This window comes from Phalacrocorax aristotelis, chromosome 2 (assembly GCF_949628215.1).
Source record: "Phalacrocorax aristotelis chromosome 2, bGulAri2.1, whole genome shotgun sequence".
Lineage (NCBI taxonomy): Eukaryota > Metazoa > Chordata > Aves > Suliformes > Phalacrocoracidae > Phalacrocorax > Phalacrocorax aristotelis.
This window is the reverse complement of record NC_134277.1, coordinates 52261872-52284519: the sequence shown is the minus strand read 5'-3', so window position 1 is coordinate 52284519 and position 22648 is coordinate 52261872. Positions and strand designations below refer to the sequence as shown.

At 41.0% G+C, this 22648-nt stretch overlaps 1 protein-coding gene across 1 annotated transcript in view; it reads left to right on the top strand.

Annotated features, from left to right (window-relative positions):
• TRANK1 (tetratricopeptide repeat and ankyrin repeat containing 1) overlaps nucleotides 1-22648 on the top strand; it is a 65790-nt gene that overhangs the window by 12370 nt on the left and 30772 nt on the right. The window contains exons 2-9 of the mRNA XM_075083560.1: nucleotides 7921-8055; nucleotides 9588-9711; nucleotides 11118-11268; nucleotides 12298-12416; nucleotides 14357-14440; nucleotides 18229-18367; nucleotides 18967-19098; nucleotides 21147-21314. Coding sequence (XP_074939661.1) covers nucleotides 7922-8055; nucleotides 9588-9711; nucleotides 11118-11268; nucleotides 12298-12416; nucleotides 14357-14440; nucleotides 18229-18367; nucleotides 18967-19098; nucleotides 21147-21314 — 1051 coding nt within the window. The 5' untranslated portion in view covers nucleotide 7921. The remainder of the gene's footprint in view (nucleotides 1-7920; nucleotides 8056-9587; nucleotides 9712-11117; nucleotides 11269-12297; nucleotides 12417-14356; nucleotides 14441-18228; nucleotides 18368-18966; nucleotides 19099-21146; nucleotides 21315-22648) is intronic.

Sequence of the window (22648 nt, the reverse complement as noted above, 5' to 3'; positions counted from 1 at the left end):
ATTACAGTCTGATCGTAAGCCCTCTCTATCAAGTGACCCGGAAAAAGAATGATTTCAATGGGGCCCTGAGCAATGACAAGCCTTTGAACAAATTAAATGGAAGATAGTTCATGCAGTAGCTTTTGGGCCAGTCCGGGCAGGACAAGATGTAAAAAATGTGCTCTACACCACATCTGGGGAGAATGACTCTACCTGGAGGCTCTGGTAGAAAGCACCGGGGAGACCTGAGGTCAACCCTAGGGTTTTGGAGTTGGGTATACAGAGGGTCCAAAGCATGCTATACTCCAACTGAAAAAGAGATATTGGCAGCATATGAAGGGGTTGGAGCTGCTTCAGAAATGGTTGGTGCTGAAGCACAGCTCCTCCTGGCACCCCGACTGCCAGTGCTGGGCTGGATATTCAAAGGGAAGGTCCTTTGAAATTGAGAAACTGGATTCTCAAAGAGAGGGTCCTGAGAAACTGCTGAAGCAGAAGGGGAATCAAGTCACTCTGCAAAAGTAAAGACCATCCAGCTGGCTTTAGACGTGGCTGAATGCTCTGCCTCTATACTGACTCATGGATGGTGGCAGATGTCCTGTGGAAGCAGGGCAACTGGCAGGGCAGAGTCAAACCCATCTGGGTTGCTACGTAGTGGCAAGATATTGCTGTCTGGGTAGAGAACCTAATAAGATCATCAGAACAACCAGGAGGTGATCAGGCTGCTGAGATTGAAGTGGCTCAGGTGGATCTGGACTGGCAGCATAAGGGTGAATTATTTATAGCTTGTTGGGCCCATGACATCTCAGGCCGTCAAGGGAGAGATGCAACATGCAGATGGGCTTGTGATCAAGGGGTGGACTTGACCGTAGACACTGTTGCACAGGTTATCCATGAATGTGACACATGTGCTGCAATCAAGCAAGCGAAGCGGGTAAAGCCTCTGTGGTATGGGGGACAATGGCTGAAATATAAATATGGGGAGGCCTGGCAGATTGATTATATCACACTCCCACAAACCTGCCAAGGCAAGTGCCATGTGCTGACAATGGTGGAAGGAACCACCAAATGGCTGGAAACATTTCCCGTGCCCCATGCCACTGCCCGGAACACTATCGTGGGCCCGGAAGACAAGTCCTGTGGCGGCAAGGCACCCCAGAGAGAACTGAGTCATTTCCAAAACAACCTCATAGACAGCTGGGCCAAAGAGCACGGCACTGAGTGGGTGTATCACACCCCCTATCGTGCACCAGCCTTCAGGAAAATTGAATGATACAATGGGCTGTTAAAGACTACACTGAGGGCAATGGGTGGTAGGACATTCAAACATTAGGATATGTATTTAGCAAAGGCTACTTTGGTTAGTCAACACTAGGGGATCTGCCAGTCGAGCTGGCCCTGGCCAGTCAGGACTCTTAGGTACTGTGGAAAGGGGATAAAGTCCCTGTAGTGCATGTAAACAATATGCTGGTGAAGAAAATCTGGGTTCTTCCTGTCTTGGGCAAGGTAAGCCCGTTTGCGGAATTACTTTTGCTGGAGGAGCTGGGTGCACTCGTTGGGTGATGCAGGAGGATGGGGAAGGCTGATGTGTACCTCAAGGGGATTTGATTTTGGGTGAGAAGAGCCGGTGATTTGACCTGTATGATGTTAATTGCTGTGTAATACTGTATGTCATCGTTTCTGTGGCTGCTCTATGCCATATCAACGGTATCACAGTAGGAATCTCCCAGATTAATGAAGAATGAACTTTGAGGAAACCCCAAGCAAAGTGCAGTGGTGATGGAACGAGAACTGACTTCAGCATGCAACAATCCAACACCACACGCACCATCTCTCCTGCCCTGAAAGACTGTTAGGACAGATGGACCCCAAAGTCATGGACTAAATGAACACAATGGACACTTTAGAGGGCTGGTCCATAGACCAAGGGAATGATATGTGTGTGTATATATGAAAAGATGGTGTCATGGTTTTAGAGGGGATAGAGTTAATTTTCTACACTGCAGCTGGCATAGTGCTGTGCTTTGGACTTCATATGAAAACAATGTTGATAACACACAGATGTTTCAGTTGTTGCTGGGTAGCGCTTGCAGTAGTCAAGGGCTTCTCCAGCTTCCCATGCTCTGCCAGGTGCGCAAGAAACTGGGAGAGAAGGGGGCGCAGCTAAGAGAGCGGATTCAAACTGGCCAAAGGGATATTCCATATCATGTAACGTCATGCCCAGTATATTACCTGGGAGGAGCTGGCCGGGGAAGGGAGGCAGCAATCGCGGCTCGGGGACTGGCAGCATCTGTCAGCAGGTGGTGAGCAGTTGTATCATTTGTGGTGTTTTTTTTTTCCCTTTTCCCCTTTTTCTTTTTATTATAATATCATTATTCTTATTATCGTAATATTATAATGAATATTTTAATTTAATTATTAAACTGTTCTTATCTCAACCCACAAGTTTGGTTTTTTTTTTTTGCTTTTGCTCTTCTGATTCTCTCCCCCGTCCCATGGGGTGGGGGGAGTGAGCAAGCTGCTGCGTGGTGTTTAGTTGCCGACTGGGGCTGAACTACAAAAAGTAGTGGTGATTAACTGAAATGTATTGGAAAGTATAGGAACTGGGTTGTGACATAGATGGTGTGGAATAAGGGTATAAGGATAGGTATAAGGACAGTATAAGGATACTGTCCTGGTTTTGTCTGGGATAGAGTTAATTTTCTTCACTGTAGCAGTATAGTGCTTTGTTTTGGATTTAGTATGAGAATAGTGTGATAAGACACTGATGTTTTAATTGTTGCTAAGCAGCCTTTATAGTAAGTGAAGACCTTTTCAGCTTCCCATGCTCTGCCAGGTGCACAAGAAGCTTGGCAGGTACACAGCCAGGACAGCTGACCCAAACTGTCCAAAGGGATATTTCATACCATATGATGTCGTACGTCATACTCAGTACATAAGTTGGGGGGAATTGGCTGGGGGCAGGGGTCACTGCTCAGGGTCAGGCTGGTCATCGGTTGGTGGGTGGTGAGCGGTTGCATAGTTTGTTTTTTCCTGCGTTTTGTTCCTCTCTCTCTTTTGTTGTTTTCCTTTTCTTCATAATAATTATTATTACTATTAGTATAATAATAATAATAATTTAATTTTATTGAAATTATTAAACTGTTCTTATCTCAACCCACACGTGTTCTTACTTTTACCCTTCCTAATTATTGCTTCTGGGCTATATGGGTTGTCAGCGTCCCATGCATCGTAGTACTTCAGAGGTGAAGACAGCATGCATCTCTGTAGCTGTGTTTGCCTCTAAGAGAATAAGGAAACAATTTGCTAGTAAATGAATAGAAAGAAAACTTTATCAGGTTGTTTCAATATGAACTGCTGTCGTGGTTTAACCCTAGGCAGCAACTAAGCACCACACAGCCAGCCTCTTGCTCACTCCCCACCTGGTGGGATGAGGGAGAGAATTGGAAGCGTCAAATTGAGCAAACTCATGGGTTGAGATAAGAACAGTTTAATAATTGCAATAAAGTAAAATAGTAGTAGTTATAATAATATACAAAGCAAGTGGTGCATGGTACAATTGATCACCACCCATTGACTGATGCCCAGCCTGCCCCCAAACAGTGATTGCTGCCCCCTGGCCAACTCCCCTCAGCTTATATACTGAGCATGATGTCGTATGGTATGGAATATCCCTTTGGCCAGGTTGGGTCAGTTGTCTCAGCTGTGCCCCCTCCCAGCTCCTTGCGCACCTGGCAGTGCATGTGAACCTGAAAGGTCCTTGAGTAGTGTAGGCATTACTTGGCAACAAATAAAACATTAGCGTGATATCAACATTACTCTCGTACTAAATCCAAAACACGGCACTATTCCAGCTACTAGGAGGAAAATTAACTCTATCCCAGCTGAAACCTAGACACTATACTTCATTTGTTGCTTGCATTATAGAAGGTTACTGTGCCTCAAGCGTAAAACTAAGCAATGCCATAGGGACAGAATCTCAATGTTTAACTTGCAGTGTGAACAATAATTAAAAGTATGGCTGTGTAGACCTTCCACTTTTTCTCTGTGAATAAGCAGTGCCACACACTTTCTCTTTTAAAACGTGTAAACCAGATGCAAACAGAACAAACCAACTGCTTGGGTTCACTCTCACCTTTATAAAGTTTTTAGTATTGCCAACTTCAGCTGTACAGAAAGCAGAAGCTGTCCTCTGGAGATGGATAGCTGGTGTAAGGAACACAACATTTTTAAAGAATAGCAAATGGGTCTTCTGGGCAGAGTCTGTTTGTGTTTTCAAGCTTACCCGCTGAAGCGAGAGGAATCAAAACAGCCTTGTAAACCCCCAAAACTGCCCTGCTTCTGAGGACCGTCTGACTGAACCAGTTTGGTGGGACACCGGCCATCACAGTAATGTTAAGAGTTGGCAACATGTGCAGTAAGTGGGAATTTTGCCCGCTGGCAGCAGTACGGGTTGGAGCTGATTGTTTCTGACTTAACTGTATAATCTTCTGTTTTAATTCTTTGAGTAGAGATTAATATGCTTCATTTTGCTGTCACAGTCATGCTGGTGGGGTCAGGAGCCACAAACAAAGCGAACAGAGTAGACTATATTGTCTGTTTTTTCTGTTTGTTTGGGGTTTTTTTTGTTTGAAGGACAAGGTCTCAATGCCCTGGGAAGGGTCTCCTAGACCTTAGGGTGTCCCTGAACATTTATGAATTTCATGGACTCCATAGCTTACAAGAAATCCCCACTTTACGAGGGGAACCTCTTAACTCTACTGTGTCTGGCTGGGATGGAGTTAATTTTCTTCATAATAGCTCGTATGGTGTATTTTAAATTTGTGACCAAAAGAACACTGATAACACACTAATACTTCAGCTGCTGCTGAGCAGTGTTTGTACAGCGTTGGGGCCTTCTGTTTCTCAGTGAATAGCTTGGTGGTGCACAAGAGGTTGGGAGGGGGCGCAACTGGGCAGATGACCCAAACTGACCAAAGGGATAGTCCATGTCATGTAACATCATGCTCAGAAATAAAAAGGGAGAGGAGAGGGCTTAGGGAGATTAGCCATCCGTAGTCTGGGGAGCTGGCTGGGCATTGGTCTATCTGTAGAAAGTGGTGAATGATTGCCTTTGCATCAGTTGCTTTGCTTTCTTTCTCTCTTCTTCCACTTCACTTCTGCTTATTAAATATTTTTTGTCTTGACCCACAAGTTTTCTTGCTTTTACCCTTCCTTTTCTCTTCCCCCATTCCACTGGGGACGAGGGGGGGAAGCGAGCACTTAGCTGTCCACTGGGGTTAACCCACAGCACTCACCACAACAAAATCTTTTATTAGTTATGTTCAGATGCTTTTATGACCTTTATCTGTGCTGGTTAAGCAAGAGTAACAGACAACATTTTTGTTTAAAGCTTGCCACACTGAGTAGACTTTATATAATATGTCTTCAGTTAATCCACTGGTTTTGAGTTAGAATTGTTCACGCTTCAGGAAGATGTTAGGCAATAGTAAGACATGCTGTGCTAGTCAGCACAGCAATTCTTTTGGATCATTAATTTAAATGTCAGATTTGCGTGCCTGTGTATCTCTTGGGTCTGCAGACTTGGGTGTAGTTGCTAAAGCCTGCAGCAGATATCCCAGTTATTTAAATGCCCGACAGTTTGTAGTTTTGGCTGGGAAACTGCAGCACTAGGAAAGGATGGGAATTTGTGTTTGACTGGAAATCCTGATGTGGGCAGGGGATGCCACCTCCTGATCTAAAACCAGGACCTCAGTTCCAAAATTTCTCAGCACAGGACATATTTGAAAGCCCTTCTAAAATGTATGTTGCAATTGGGGGTCTTTTGCTGTATTATGGGAAAAGTAATCCTTTAAACGTCTTGTGAATGTCTTTTATTTGTAGTTGTACTTTAAGTAGATTCCAAGGAAAAGTAAGGTAAATATAATTCTGGGTAAAAATGTCACCATATAGTGGTGAATAACCTTCTTAAAAAAAAAGAAAAGCTTTTTGAATTGCAACTATGATTTTAGAAAACCACAGGTTCATGTGGATTTCTACATGAAGAAGCTCCTGTGTAGTTGAATTGTTTGGTATTATGCTTGGTGAAAATAATTTATCAAACCTTCTGATGCTAAAAAGTTGAAAACTGAAAGAATTATGAAAATATGAGGTAGAACTATCTTTTACCACTTGCTTTTCATTCTTTGTACTGTTGCTCTATTGTTTTTTTCTTTGCTTGTAGTAGTAGTAGTGCTCATACTATGCAGTGTAAAAAAAAAAAAGTCCTGCTTATGCTATGAGTACACTTGATTTGCTGTCTGTATAAGTAGTATTTTTAGAATGTATACTGTACACACATTGCTTCATGAAGTGATGATTTAAAAATTTGCCTAGGGTAAATGTCATAATTACTCCTCTAGCGTGACTGGTCATTGTACCTCCCCATGTAGATGGGACCTGTGTTTCTTTAGTTTATAGCCAGGAATTTCATCTGTTCTCGGTGCTTCCCTGGAATTAGAAAGGTGATGTTTGGATTGGAGACAAGCGTCACAGAGCGTTTATTTGTTTAATTAAATAAGACACAACTTCCGACAGGCCTTCTCGCAGCCAGCCTGAAGCAGTGTAGATCTGAGCTTTGCGGTTACACCTGGTTCTTCTGCTGTTGCCTCATCAGAGTTGTGGGCTGCTGCTCCCTCTCCCCCTAGTGCAGATGTCACCCTGCTGAGCACCTCTTACGCTTGGATAAATGAGGGAGGCGCAGTGCCATCCGTAGCATGCCTCTTCATACCTCCCTGTTCACAATACAATACTGATTCTCAACGTTTCATGTTCATAATGAGGAATACTATAGAGAAAACATGTGGGTAGTATTTATTGGTTTGTCTGTAGGTTTATATACTTCAGAATATCTAGTTTGCTCTGTTGTGAAGAGATCTTGCAGATTATGTTAGTAGGTTGTGAAGTTACAGATTGTTACTGGTTTTGTTCCAGGCCTGCTAATACCTGGATAATAAGTAAGTCTGTGCATTCCTTTTTGGTGAATTAATCTATATAGTCCTGAGATTTGTGAGGTTCATACAGGTTTTTGCAGGTAATAGAAATGGCTTTTAATCATAAAATTCATCTGTGAAGAATGATTCTATGCAAGGCTTTAGCACCAGATTTTTCTCTTGTCTGATTTTGATGTGCTGTTTCTCAACATACATGTAGCTGCTTTTCCTCGTGGGTTTGTTTCCTTTATCAAGCTGCTTCGCCATGTGATGAGTTTTTTGTAGTGAACCCGATTTTACAATTTAATGACGAAATATTTTTTTAATCAGTTGCAGTTGATACCTTTAGGTGCTTGCTATATTTATTTTTAGTAACTGCTCTAAATCTGAATCAAGGTCCTCACACACTATTAATACACTTATGTTACAGTATTTTCATGCAGTAATCAAGTTTCAATACAGTTTTGTATACATTGGATTATTGAATGTCTAGCCAGAGAAGCTAGACAAAAAAGTCATAAAGATAAATAAAAAGTAAGTTAATGAGTTTTGTGTTTAATTAATTGAGATGTATAGCTTCATGTGTTTCTTAAGAGAATAAACAGAGTTCATATTTTTGGGTATTTCTTCCTGCATTTAGTGTGTGCACACATTTAAATACTTTGGAATCTTAATTTTAAAAATATGGTTTAAGACTTGAGAAAAACAGAAAAAAATTTCTTACCAGTGGTTGATCTGGTTGGCTGAGGTTGATTAAAAAATAGATGAGAAGTTGAGGCATCAACAGGAAAGGTGAGGCATCACCTGTGTTCTATTGTACTATTCCAACTGCAGCAAACAAAAAAGATGTGCTTTTTTGTCCTCCTTTTCAAATATACAGAAACTAAGGTGAAAATTTAAGTGGATTTTAGGGAAGGAAGTGTCTCATACATTAATGCTTTTTTGTTTCATTAATTTTTTTTCTCTTAATTAGCATGGAGGCCATGGAATATGCACAGCTTATGAGGCAAGCTGGTAACCAGGATTTTAAAAATGGAAATTACTCTTTGGCCATCAGGAAGTACGATCAAGCTCTGTCAATGCTTGGCTATTTAATGCAGTGGGTCCCGTAAGTATTCTTGAATTACAAGATGTAAACCATAAGACAAGTCTGTTGTACAGTACTATAGTTATCTCAGTTAATTCTTGCCCTGACACCCAATTTTCTTGTGTCTTTTGTCACACTCTTTAGTGTACCAGTTTTATAATTAAAGAGGAATTACTGTTCCTGACATACATGTGGGAGATCAGTTAGTGACTGTGATCTGAATATTTTTATATAAGCATCAATTATAAATTAGTGTAATTAAAGCTCAAATTAATTTTCCATAAACCGTGTTAGTTTCTGTTCAGTTACTTCTATTTCTTAGCTGACATGCTGTGGATAAATCTTGCTGTGATTCTGCCATGTACTGGTCATATCTATAGCCCTTTTTATGGGTCATCTGATTATCTTTAAAATGATTCATGCAAGTTACTTTGTTCTTGTTACGTGGTCTTTCTTAGTTTTTTTCAGATTTGATAAGAAATAATTTTTCAGCAGAAGAGTTCTTTGGGTATTTCTTTCCAAATGTTAAGTGGACAGATAACATAAGTTGTTAAAGTTATTAATGGTTAAATAGTTGAGTATTATGTTAACTATTAAATATTCATTACCACCATATATTGACATTTCTGTTAACCTAATTTAACACCAGCCTTTCATTTATTTTGACTATTAGCCATTTAGACTAAGTTCTAAAATAAGTCTGGAGCATACGCAGGGAGCAGGGCCAAGTGAGGACAGAGCTGAGCAGGCCACCTCCAGCGCTTGCCCCTGAGCAGCTCCTTTCCCCTTGCCATAGGTTGCCTCATCAGGGTTTGCTTGCATACAGGAGCGTGCTCTGAACACATTCAGTGTAGTTGAAAAGACTTTCTTGAGTGTAAATTAGTAGATAGGAATAAGATGAAGTATGCAGCTCCGTGGCACGTTCTGTTTGTTTGAGTGCAGGCAAGACAGGCTTTCCAGGCTCCCCAGCACCCCGTGGACTGTGGTCCTGTCATTTGCGTGCAGCTCTTCCTAGAAACTCTCTTGGATCCAGCAGATGCTTTATATACTTCAGTTCAGTTCTCTAAAATACTTTTTTTTTAATTATTTCTTAGCTGGTGTAAATGGGGATAATTTTGTTTACGTCATCAACTGGTGATACAGTAAAATGCGTTCAGGTTGTTTTTTGGGGACCAAAATGCGTTCAGCATTCTATCCCTCTACCAGCTTCCATTCATGTGTCTGTTTTCACCTGTTCTTGGACGCTGGCTTTCACTGAGTGTGTGACAAGATGGTCTAAACTCTTTGTAAATCTTTGTACTGTGTTAGTCCAGCGGGTTGGCTTTCTGCTTCAGAAGAGAACAGGATATCACTAAGGTGTTGTTTAGGATGTCGCTAAGAGATTTTATAGCTGATGTTCAAACAATCTTTATTTTCTACAACTTCATTTTTATCTCTGATTTTGTTAGGTGGGTGATGTGTAGACTTCTTTCTTTTTTTCTTGTTGCTAACTATAAAATATGAGATGTCCCTTTTCAAGTGAATAAACAGTTATGCTGAAAACGTGTTTTTAGGTGTTCCAGGGACATAGCTGTGTTACACTGCAACAAATCAACTGCCTTGTACAATCTTGGTAAATGGAGAGAAGCGACGTTTTCAGCCTACCAGAGCTTAAAATGGGATCCGGAGTATGTTAAGGTATTCAGATGTTTAAACTGGCAGTTTTTGCATGCCTTAATTTTTAAAACAAGTGTCAATATCTGCTTTTTGTAGTGTTTTGGTTTTGAGGTGTGATAAGCAAATGTAGCATAAAATACAGCATAAAATTCTAGAATGCTCCAGAAAGCAAATATAGCATAAAATAGAGCATAAAATTCCAGAATCGGCATCTGACTCTGTATATGAGCATCACAATTACTACTGTAATAGTGCTTTCAATAAAATAAAGCAGCTTTCTTTTGCACCAGGAGATGCTGGTTCTTTCTGGGTCCCAACAAGAGAGGCACCAAAGCTTTCAAGAAAAATAACTATTTTATTAATATCCCAGACAAGGTGATATAGCAAGTAATAAAATCTTACGTGCCTTTGTGATGCTGGAGCCCTGGGGGTGACGCAAGACCGGCCAGGTCTCTGGTCAGGACATGGTGCGCTGTGCAGATCCCGTCTGTGGTGAGGTTCACCAGCTCTGTGTTCACTTGTGGTCAGCAGTCAGATCTGGGATGGGGACTTAGCTTTGAAGGCTCCCTTGGGCACTGTGGCCTAATATTCTTTACATGTTAATAAGCCTATGGTTCCTGGGAACAGTATGTGGTGATCAAGGCCATACTGTATTTCCAGTGGACAGAACAATACACTACACATATGCATGTGATTAAGTACATATTGCTCAAGTGCACATTGACTCAAATACTCATCTGTTAAGAATAAGTAGCAGTTATACAGTATTTATGATATGAAGACATACACTTGGATTTACTTTTATGTACAATAAATAGTCTTCTGGACTAACCACTACAGACTCACAGGGACTTTAGTAGAAGGTATTGGATTTAGATGTGATAAAATCGCACACAAATATCAATTTAACTTGTGCTGTATTGCAGCATGCCAGTTATCTGGTTTGAACAAACTGACTCCACTGTGGCTCTGAGCCAGTACAACCTGGTTCAGTGGTGAATATAAACATGTTCACGTACCATTGGCTGAAGAATATATGCATTTTGGTAAATACTGCAGAATGCAGTGACATGGGGGCATAAACATATTCTGGATCTTGTGACAAAAGAAGTGCTGTCCAGAGGAGGTTAAAATATAGTTGCTAACAGTATTTCTTTCATCCTGTAGTTATTTTCAGAGTGTTGTATTCCAGGATGTATCACATTTTCATAGTATCTGTGATGACATCAGCATATTGTGAATTTCAAGGGATGTTTGTTGCACTTTTTGGGATCTGTGTGTAAGAAGCTGTAAAAATAGTACTACAGGTCACTTTTGTAGTATAACTAGAGAATTTAGGAAAAAAATATAACATTTTGTTTCGTAGTAAAGATCTCTGAATATTTTCCCAACGATGGTCTTTTTTTCTTCTCCTTTTTTCTTTTCAGGCTTATTATAGAGCTGGCCACTCATTGATCATGTTATCGGACTCTTATGAGGCGGTTGCTATGTTTCATAAAGGCTTGATTCTCCTGAATGCTTCTGCAGATCGAACTCAAATTGCTGATTTTGTAGCAGCAATCTTCCTAAGTGTCAACGGTAAACTCAAATTAAGAGCTTAATTTTTCTAAGAGCCTTTCAGTAGTGATAACAACACAGGTCCTTGGTAGGGCATCCTTCGTGAGATCATTCATTTGGTCCTTAGTGCCACAGGTCTCTGTGAGGATTATGACTATTCAAAAGGATGTGGTGAACTTGGTCCAGTTTGTATAGAGCAGATGCCAATAATCCCAAAATACTCTGCAGAGGACTTTGTTGTCTTAAAAGAACAAGTCAGTTGTGGAATAGTTAGAAAAGGTTGAAGTTCAGAGTCAAGGAGACAAGGTTGGAGATTTGGAGCCACAGACCCGTAAGGCTTTAGTGGTTTTTGTCCAAAGCACTCTGCTGTTATTTTAGCTAGGTAGATTTGAAAATAATTAGAAGATACTCAGCTTAAACTTCAGTTTACAGTGCAGTGTATTCCAGTGTGGGGGACTCTCCCTCAGCTAGTAATGGGAAGCAATAAAAGGAGGAAATTCAACGTTTCTGTGGTATTATGTGGTTTGTTTGGGTTTTTTTGGTTTTGGTGTTTTGTTTTTTTTAAGCAATGTCCACCCTATGTTTCCCTTCTCTCTTCGCAGCGTTCTTCCTCCACTTGCTTTTTTTGACCAGTTCACAGGCTTTGTCTAATGGGGCCTGCAGGCATGCCAGGAGATTTTGGGTTGTGCCCTTGCTGCATTTACTTGAACTTGTAGCCCGTGTTAAGGAGCTTGATTAGCTTTAGCAGTGTCCAAAGCTGGGCTCACCCACAAGTAGAAGAACCACCATGAGGTTCACGACGTCTTGGGGCTTAGAGGTGTATCTTGAGGGCAGGGATATTTTTTCCCCCTTGTTTAATGAAGACTGGCTGCTGATAACAAGGTGCCATATCAGCTGGGTGGCTAGGGATATTTAAGCCCACATTTGGCATTCTCCTGGATATTAATCAGTGCTAAAACTGTCACTGTGCAATGAAGTAATTTAGTTAAGACCCCAACTTTAAAAGTGCTGTGTATGTTAAATAGTTTTCTCGATTGCTTATTCTTGCAGATAGACGAGTCTTTCCAGGAACTTTTTCCCCAGCATATGATTATATTTTCAGTGCAAGGTTTGATGCACTGGTTTGGCAAGCGGTGATAGAAAGGTTGGCCCAGAAAGGGAAGTGGCGGGTAAGTCTGTTGCTGTGTTACATACTGCTGTGCAGTAGGTGCTCATGTCTTGCCTCTTCGGGGTAAGCTTGTGTTACCTTTTAAAATCCAAAACAATGGGTATTTATTGTGCTCTGCTTTAAACATCTTTATTTTTAAGACCTGAAAAATACTTTTAGTGATAAATAAATTCTGAAATTAATTTCTCACAGGGATACTGAGGGTGGTGAGACACTGGAACAGGTTGCCCAGAGAGGTGGCAGATGCCCCGTCCCTAGAAACATTCAAGGTCAGGTTGGACGGGGCTCTGAGCAACTGGATCTAGTTGAAGATGTCCCTGCTCACTGCAGGGGGGTTGGATGAGATGATCTTTAAAGGTCGCTTCCAACCAAACCATTCCATGATTCTATACAATGAACTTGAAACCCTGCTTGTCTCTTGCTCTTGTCTCTGTTAAAATTACAGTGCCATCTGGTGCCATATTCTTGAAAGAAATTAGAGGGGAAAAAAAAATACGTGTTTATTTGTGGTCCCTTTTACTTCTCCTTCTTTATGACAAGCTGGACTTTTGAAGCTGCCTGCAAAAGACCAACAAATAAAGGAGTATCTCAGTGGAAGTACATGGGTTGTTAAACAAAACCAGATCATGTAGTCTCTCTTGTAAGCCCCCTTTATATATTGAAAGGCTGCAATAAGGTCTCCCCAGAGCCTTCTCTTCTCCAGGCTGAACAACCCCAACTCTCTCAACCTTTCCTCATAGGAGAGGTGTTCCATCCCTCTGGTAATTTTTGTGGCCCTCCTCTGGACTCATTCCAACAGGTCCATGTCCTTCCTGTGCTGAGGGCTCCAGAGCAGGACGCATCACTCCAGGTGGGGTCCCACCGGAGTGGAATAGAGGGGCAGAATCACCTGTTGGCCGTCCTGCTTTTGATGCAGCCCAGGATATGGCTGGCTTTCTGGGCTGCAATCAAACATTGTTGGCTCATGTCCAGGTTTTCGTCCACTGGTACCCCCAAGTCCTTCTCTGCAGGGCTTTTTCTCTCAGTCCCTTTATCCCGCAGTCTGTACTGATACTGGGGATTGCCCTGACCCAGGTGCAGGACCTTGCACTTGGCCTTTTTGAACATCATAAGCTTCACATGGGCCTGTTCCTCAAGCCTATCAAAGTCCCTCTGGATGGATCCCATCCCTCAAGTGTATCAACTGCATCACTCAGCTTAGTGCCATCTGCAAACTTGCTGAGTGTTCAAGTGCACCACACAATCCCACTGTCTATGCTGTTGATGAAGTTATTAATTAGTACAGTCCTCAGTACAGACCCTTGAGGCACACTGGTTGTTACTTGTTTCCACTTGGACACCGAGCCATTGACTGTCACTTTTTCGATGCAGCCATACAGCCAATTCCTTGTCCATCCATCAAACCCATATCTCTCCAATTTAGAGCTAAGAATATTGCATGGAACTGTATCAAAGACCTTACAGAAGTCCAGGTAGATGACATCAGTAGTTCTTCCCTTGTCCTCTGGTGAAGCTAGGTGGGTTTTCAAGGAGCAAGGTAAAGTTTTTAGGGAACCTGAGAAAACAGAAAAAGAGTATGCATTTCTTGCTCTCTGCTCAGGATGTTGGTGTAGCTGGGCAGTCTCATTCGCATGAATGTAAAGGTCCATTACTAGAGCTAAGGGTCACTACCAAGGTGTATTGGAGAGACTTCTGGGCCTGACCTTTCTACATGGTTTTTATTTCTGAGGAAACTTGGATCAATCATAGCTTCACACAGTCCACTGTATATTACATTAATTTCATTGATAAATGGAAAGGGAGATTCAGAAATCCATTATGATCTTAAAAAAAGATCTGAAATATTGTTAGGCCTTGTTTATTTTCCTACAAGATCTGATAAGGCAGTGAAAAACAAAGTTTCTAAGTGTGCTTATAAGATCACTAATTTTTGTTTTCCAGTCTTGTCTGTTGTTGCTGCCGAGGAAGCAAGACTTGCCCACCAATCTCAGAGTCAACCAGTTATCACTGAAGAATCTCTTTGAGGTAAAGTACAATCCTTTTTTTCTTCCTTGTGTCTATTTCATTTATTCCTGTTCACTTTAGTGAGAGATTTCTCCATCTTGTGCAAGACTAAAACAGATCAAAGAAAAAGAACATTTTAGAGGGGACCTCATTACAATGTACCAGTACTTCAGGGGTAGTTACAAAGATGGAGACTCCCTTTTTACAAGGAGTCACATGGAGAGGACAAGGGGGAATGGACACAAGTTGCTCTTGGGAGATTCTGATTGGACTCGAGAGGAAGATTTTTCACAGTGAGAACAGTCAGCCATTGGAATACTCTCCCCAGGGAAGTGGTTGACTCAGCCATGTTGGACACCTTCAAGAGTTGTCTGGACAGGGTGCTGGGCCATCTTGTTTAGACTCTGCTCTTCCCAGAAAGGTTGGACTAGATGATCCCTTCCAATCTGGGATTCTGTGAAAATGGAAAATAATACATGTGCTTTGTATGATTATATTAAATCATCTATTTTGTCCCTTTCAATTACATACAGAAGTTATTAAAATTAAGGATTTTTTTTTTTCTTTTAATGTTTCCTTTAATTTGATAAAAAGAAACCATCTTCCTCAAGTGCAGCAAGCTACTCATGTCATGCTTGGAACCTGAGAATTTAATGCTAAAAAATGTCTGACATCAGTTAAGTTGGATATGTTTTCCAACCAGGACAATTTGTGATATCCCTGGGATATAGGATATTATTATACGTAGCTAGGCTGCCTCTGGACTGCTTCATGGTGCTGAGTATGATTACAGGGAGTTGAGCTGGGGGCACTGTTGGAATTTTCCCTTTCCTCAATGCCCCAAATTTTTCGTAGGTTGCTTAATACCTAGGCAGCAACTGCTAAACTTTCTCCCTAAAGGCTTTGACACTTTCCAAATGACGTAGAGGATTTTGGCAAGATGGAAACATGTAGTAATAGACCAAGTAGCCACAATTCCTAATGCCTGTCACTGAGACAATGGCATCTGCAGGCAGCAGAATTGAATCTTTCTGTTGCTGTTCTGAAACTTGTTCTTTTCTTTATCTTGTGATTCCTCATGTTCTGCAGCATTTGAGAACCTCCAAAGCTTTCTGTCCTGGCAGGATAAAATAAAACCTTCCAGCTGTCATAGACTGCCATGCTCATGCATACTTGGATGGCTGCTGGCTGGCTGTGCCTGCCTGGTTCACGTGCCATGCTGTACACCCCAGAGGCTCTCCCCACATCGCTGAGTGAGCTAGTTGCTGCTGCTTGCCCCTGCCTTTGTACATGTGTGTCCTGCCAAAATGCTTTGAATGCATGAAGGAGCATGCAGCCATTGCTTCTGGCCGTTTGGGAACCAGGGAGTAGCTGGAGGCTGACTGTGAGCCAGGAGCTGCTGGGAGTTCAGTAGCTCTGCCACTCAGGAACAGCCGGTGTCCGTAGCAGTAACATACCAACTTTCTAAAGGGATCTCACAGTGTATGTGTCTGTTACCACACAGTGGATGCCCAGCGTGTTTCAGTTGCAGTTAAGTGAAGCATTTCTTGTGGATGATTAAAAAATTCTTCTCTGTATGCATTTTTTTCTTTTATTCTTCCATTTCTTTGTGGGTATAAGCTCATTAACTATAGTTCTGTATGTAATCTACTTTTAAAAGACACAGTTACACATTCATTGAGAAATTCCATTAGCCTTTATGCTGAAGTATGCTGGATTTCTTACAGCACTGTGGTTTTCCTGATGGAAGCTTTAGATGATGTTAACTGTAGGCCTCACAGTACATTTGCTTGGCATTTACTGGCTGGTTAATTAACAGTTTAGGGCATATTAATGGAATCTGCCAGAATTTGCCACTTGGCTGTTACAACGCTTGTGGTACTTTTGTCATAATAATTTCAAGTTGGGTCTTTTTTCCGTAGATGTGTTTTGGTTAGGTACCTGACAGTGTGAGCGGGAGTAATTCTGAAAAAGAATCACGCAAGAAAATAAACCGACATCTATTCATAGCCTTGTTTATAGTGATAGCAGAAGAATTAGTGGGTGAATATATGCAAGCATACCTTGGTTAGCTATCATTAGGCAGGTATGCTGTGGTAGTGCCAGCAGAGTAGCCCATAGGGGACTTTATGCTACCTGCCATCATCCCTCATGTGTTTGCTCAGTTTTGCGGGAAGGGAGGGTAGGTCAGGGCTCGGTCCTGGGTCAGCTGGGCCCATGGCCAGTCAGCAGCAGGGCTGTGGTGCTAGAGCAGCAGAGCTGTGGTGGGGATAAGACATGAGAGCCTCGGATTAAAGCAGCTCCCAAGCAAAGGTGCCCACTGCCACTGCCATGGTTTGCAGCTCTTAGCAGCGCCCTGGCCTAGGACACAGCAGCAAAGCAGTCCTGCGAGGGATGAACGTGCTCCTCACAGTGACAGTAAAGCATGGCAATGCCGTAGAGGACACATGTAGGGTGTCTTAGCAAAAAATCTTCCTTCCTAGGCAAGCAAATGAAAATGCCTCATTGGGAGAAAAGGATAAAAGTGGGTTGCCTTTGCAAATACTATGTCCTTCATTGCTGAATTGGCCCCGCCAGTCTTAGCTATTATACTGGCTTTGCTGTACATCTGGAAGACAAAACAATCAAGATGAATGATCCCTAAACACTGCTTCTCTTTGCAAAGATTAGAAAATGTGGCTTTCTGACAACTCCGACTTCCCCTGCTGCCGCTACATACTCCCTGTAATTTGTTGTATTTTGATTTTTTAACTGCACAAACAGTAACTCTTGCCAGTCAAAATTTGGCATGAGGTGTTAGAAAAAAATGATTTATTTGTGGATGTTGGAAGCATGTGTGAAGACTGCTATTTAAAAAGATGACTGGCACAAATGGAGAAACTATGTCTGAACACTGTTTCCGAGCACCCCGTCATGTCCTGATCCTTCTGGCATATTGTCTCAAGTTCTGTCTGAGCTTCCTCTGCCCACCTGCAGAGTTCCCTGTATTGCTGTACCCCTTGTAGACTGCGCTTCATGTTCATTAAGTCGTTGCTGGAACATCCTTTTTCAGTCTAGTCACCTTCTGGTCAGGCTGTCTGCTTTCAATCTTGGTTGGTAAACTTCCCTGTAAATTGTATACTTTTATCAGATCACCTTCTAGGAATTTATCTGGCCAAAAATCTGTCTTCTAAGGCTTGATACCTTTTCTTTGCATGAGCAGTCATATTTTTGTAGTCTTAATAATGCCAGATGCTTCCTGAGCTGGACAAGAGGAGGACTTTGCCCTGCTCTCCATCCACGGGGTTCCTGAGCTGTAAAAGGACTGGTTAACTGAGTTCCCTAAACCTCCTTCCCCCAGTCTCTAACTCCCTTTTACCAAAGTCAAGTATTTTTCCCACCTTTTCTTGCATTGGGGTAACCGCCTGCATAAGCGCTCTCATCCAAGCTTAAAAGGCACAATATCTGGTCACAGCAACATTTGCACTGAGATACAGTAACACTTAATAGACAAGTGTAAGGCAGAAAGTTGCAGTCAATTACAGAGAAGAAATATAGAAATACATGTTATAAAATAGATTTCAGGTTCAGTCCTCTTCAGAGCAGGACAAGATTCTTTTAAGATTCATGAACATCTTGTAGGAGGAAGGTATTTGTTTTGAGGTTCTGCTGGAATTGTTACATATATAATGAATGTTTCATTTTACAGTGGATATGGCTTGTTATTGTTCCACTGATTCTTGTCAATAAAAACATGGAAATAGGATTAAAAAAGAAATATCTTTTATGTATGTAAAATAATGTGTTGTAATTTTTCTCTTTGTTACCAGACTTTTGAGTTGTACGGGTATGGTGGGAAGATGCAAGAAGTAGCGGAGTTGGTCAAGTGGCTCATTTCCATTGGGGCAAAAGTTGAAACCATTGGAGTGTATCTGCTTCATGCTGTTATCAGACTGTGTATCAAAGCAAGTGAGTGACATCCACAGCTAAATAAAATGATGGTGGCCTTCATGAGAGAACTGAGAGATAAGAGCTTTTGAATTTTGGCTTGGTTTTTTCTTTTTTTTAACTAATGAGATCAGATCATCTAGTATAACCTCACATGTAGCCAATCAGGCACTATTTAAAAAATGTTGAAAGTACTCTCTTTGATCATCTGTGCCTGTGGTACAGACTTAACAAGGTTGTTCTCTTCTGTGGTTTGAGGGCAATGTGTGATTGACATGGGTCTTTCAGAACCTGAACATATCAGCTTTGACGAAAATACAGGATTTTTTCTTGCGACCTCGGCGTGCAGCGACAGTTTCTGTACATTCTAAAAAGTCGTGAGTCAACCTTAATGTTGCACATGCTGCGAGCCAGTGAGAACATAGCATCACGTCACCCACAATGCAGCTGGCTCTTACCATGTTTTCATTTACGTATTTCTTCCCTCTCCTACTCCCTGTGTTCGGGAAAAGGTTTCATAGAGGTGCATCTTGCTACTCCACTGGGAAGAAAACCAGGATCTGTTTCTGCTGTATTTCTATTTACCATTTATAACAAGTGGGTTTTTTTGATCAATTCAGGAAAGAGCAATCTTTTCAGATGGTTACTGGCTCAGAGGCCAGACTTGAAGAATAGGATCAACCAGCAAGACAGAGATGGATGCACCCTCCTGCATATTGTGGCGTCTTCCAGTGAATATGCCCAGAAACGCAGTAAGTACAATTCTTTTTTCCTGTGTGTTTGGTGTTTTGTTTTCATATGGAAAAATGAATAATGGAAGAAAATTTCAGACCCCGGTGTTTACTGTTTCATGCTGAGGAAGAAGATGGGGAAGTCGGGTTATCTGAATGTAGACTTTGTAATGGTAATTAGTATTTAAACATTTCAATAAACATTTCAGCAATTCCCTTTTTAGAATTGTATACCTGATTTGTGACCATTTTCTTTCCTCTTTGTTTTGACTGGTTATGATTTTCCCACAAGTATGCTGCGGTTTTTAGAATCATAGGAGTTACCTTTTAAAGTTTGTTGTGCCCTTAAAATCATATTAGACCACATTGAGACCTATCCTGTTCTTTGAAATAGGTGATGATTTAAAATCTAAGTAGCAGTGTACCTTGTCAGAGGAGGAAAATGAAATGCTTTCCTTCACGTTTTTGGTGGGATTTCTTTTATGTTAAGTTAGGCTGGCTTTTTTTTTCTTGTATTGCTTGCGCTTCCCACTAGGTGGCAACAGGAAATAAGCGTTAATTCCAAGATAACGTCAGACTTGTAGGTCATCAAGCGCGAGGACATTCTGGTGGTTCTCGCTAATAGTATGAATGAAATGCGTGCAACCTATTATATGTAAATAATTTCATTTTCTGGAAAGTTGTAACATGTCTTGTGCAGCAGTTCCATCTGTTGCTAAATGACTGTCATTTCCAGAATAGACAGTGTGTGTGTATATCTATATTTTAATTTATTATTTATTTATAATTCTGTTTATATAGTATATTATATAGACAGTATATTATAGTATAAATGACATATATTTATATGTAATTATTTAAGTTAATTTAAATTTATATAGTATATATATTATCTACAGAGTACATATATTTCATGAATGAACTTTTTTATTTTTATATAGTATATATATTACATAGAGAGTATATTTATAAATATATATAAATACAGATCTAAAAAACCCTTGCACCCATCATTTAACAGAAAATAACCCTTAAAATAGCTTGAACGGTAAGGCTTAGAAAAACAAAGCAAGGCATCTGTGTTAGCCTGCATCATGTTTTCCTCATCTAGGTTTTGCCCTTGGCACGTGCAGTAAGGGAGGCTGTGCGCTGTGGTGGTGTGCCTGGGGAAGAGTGGTGGTCTAACGCTTATTTGCTTGCCATCGTGCAGTCTTCTCCTGCGTGACTTGGTGGTTTGGTGCTCCTACACTCTCCCAGCTGTTCTGAGGGCATGACTTAGGGCAAATGTGCCTCTTTGAGGCAAGAGGACTACAGGCGGCTGCTTGCAGGGCTGCAAAGTTTCCCCTGGTAGTGAGTGCGGTGTCATATACTAAGAAGAGAGTGCGTAATTTTCCAGAATATTAGATACTGAGTCAAAGCTTTAAATCACCATTGTATTTGTTGTGTTTATGTGTGATCTGTAATACTCGTGGTGAAATACTATAGAGGGTAGTAGTTTCTGTTGAAAGCAACGGTACCAACCGTTAGGCAAACTAGACACCTTTGATGTAAGGCTTATTTCCAAGGAAATCATGTGTTTTGTGTTGCACAGGAAAGAAACTCAGTGCCTAGCTGTGTATATTCATGCCTGAATATGTGAAATATTTGGGTTTACTGAGTCACAGTCTAAACAGAGGCAAAATCCCTTGTTTTGTTTTTTTTCCTTTATGTACAGAGTAGTTTGCCTGGAGCCTGGAGAACAGGGTTGGGGCATAAGGGAAGGGGGTGAATTCCACATACTGCCTCTGGCTGGTGAGGTGCTCATGAGGCACCCAGTCACTTCGTGTTTCTGGGCTCCCATTTCCCAATTAATAATAATGAAGATAGAGTTTTAGGTTTTTTTAAGGGGTTTCTTTTGGGGAAAAATACTTAACAATACCTCATTCTTATGATACTGCAAAATTTTATTTTTTTAATTAAAATTATGCTAGAAATTGTGCCAGGAAATTAAAAATACAAAGGAAAACAGAAAAGCCCCCTGAACAATGAGAAGTATTCTTCCTCTAATGTTTATTAATTTAATGTTTTAGGCCAAACAGAAGATGTGGTCATGCTCCTGAATTTTGGGGTTGATCCCACTGTTCCAGATGCACGGTCGAGATATGTCATAGATATCTTGAAAAAGAACAAAAACTTCGATGCTGTAAAAGCAGTCAGCAATCACATTTTGAAACACGCTTCCTCTGAGAAACAGACAGGTACTACATGGACTGTGTGCTTTTCCTGTTTTAAAATTGTATCCTTTAGATACAAGATTGATTTATTTGTAATTGCTAGTAGTAGGTTTTTAAATGTAAATTTTCCTATCAGTCAATGATGAGCTTTTTGCCCTCACCTGAAGGTGACTGGTGTCCAACTGATGTTCTTAGTATATCGTGCAGTAAGTAACTACAAGTTGCTCTAAGTTACTATAAGCCACTGGGGTTTTTTCTCATGCTTAACATGAGGCTCCCCCAACATGGAAACTGCTTCATTTGGATGCTTTTTCAGTTTTAACCTTTTACCTTCAATTTAGTTTTTGGAAAATGAAACATTGTGTTAAAGTGTTGGTGGCGTATTTAAAATTATTTTAGTAACAAAAAATACTGACAAAAACAGGGAAGCTCTGAAATGAGGAAAATGTGAATGAAAAGTTGATGACATATTTAAAAACAAAATAACATTTTTGGTAGGAGATCTTTGTACACAAATTTTAGCCATCTTTGATCTATGTCAGTGATATGCAGCTAAAACTCCTATATTACTTGGAAAATTTTAACCTCTGCACATGTTAAGGGAAAAGAGCAGCAGAGCAGACTATCAGACTGAAAGTATGAGAGCCTCTCACAACCAGAGCAGAGGAATTAGAATTTAGTTACACTCTTGGAGTATGGGGAAACTTCAGAGAACATTTTAAAAATTATTAATGATATTTCTAAGTAGTTGGCAAAGGACCTGTTGTCATACAGAAAACCACAAATCTTAATTGTCCCAATGCTAATAGGAAATTTCATGAACTGGGGTGATAAAATGGTTTCCAGTCTGCTTTTTTTTTTAATAATAGTCTGTCAGTTCTGAAAAGGATTCTGTCTTGTCTGTTTTTTATAATTTTCCATTCTGGAAACTAGCATATCAAGTGTGACAGCTCAAACAATGGCATTTCCCCTTCCATGCCAGTAAATGAGAATGAAAGAGCATGCAAATTGTACCCACCCCTGTGTATCAAGACTGGCTAACCCTTATATAGTTTCTTGTCTGCCCTAACAAATGGAGCAAGCCTGAGCTGCCTGTACTTATGGTTGGAGAGATGCTAGTTGGGGCAGGAGACGGGGAGCTCTCTGCCCTCGGGACTGGAGGGTCTCTGCAGGATGCACCTCCTTGGCAGCATGGGGCTACAGCTTGGTTGCTACTTACATCCTAGCTCTGACAGAGACTGTAGTGGGCCACAAACGTTTCCAGCAGAGGATCTAGTCGTAGGAGGACATTTGGAGAAGCTCTTGTGAGTATCCACGTGAGCTGATGGATTGGCCAGTGAGGCAAGATCTCAGACCCT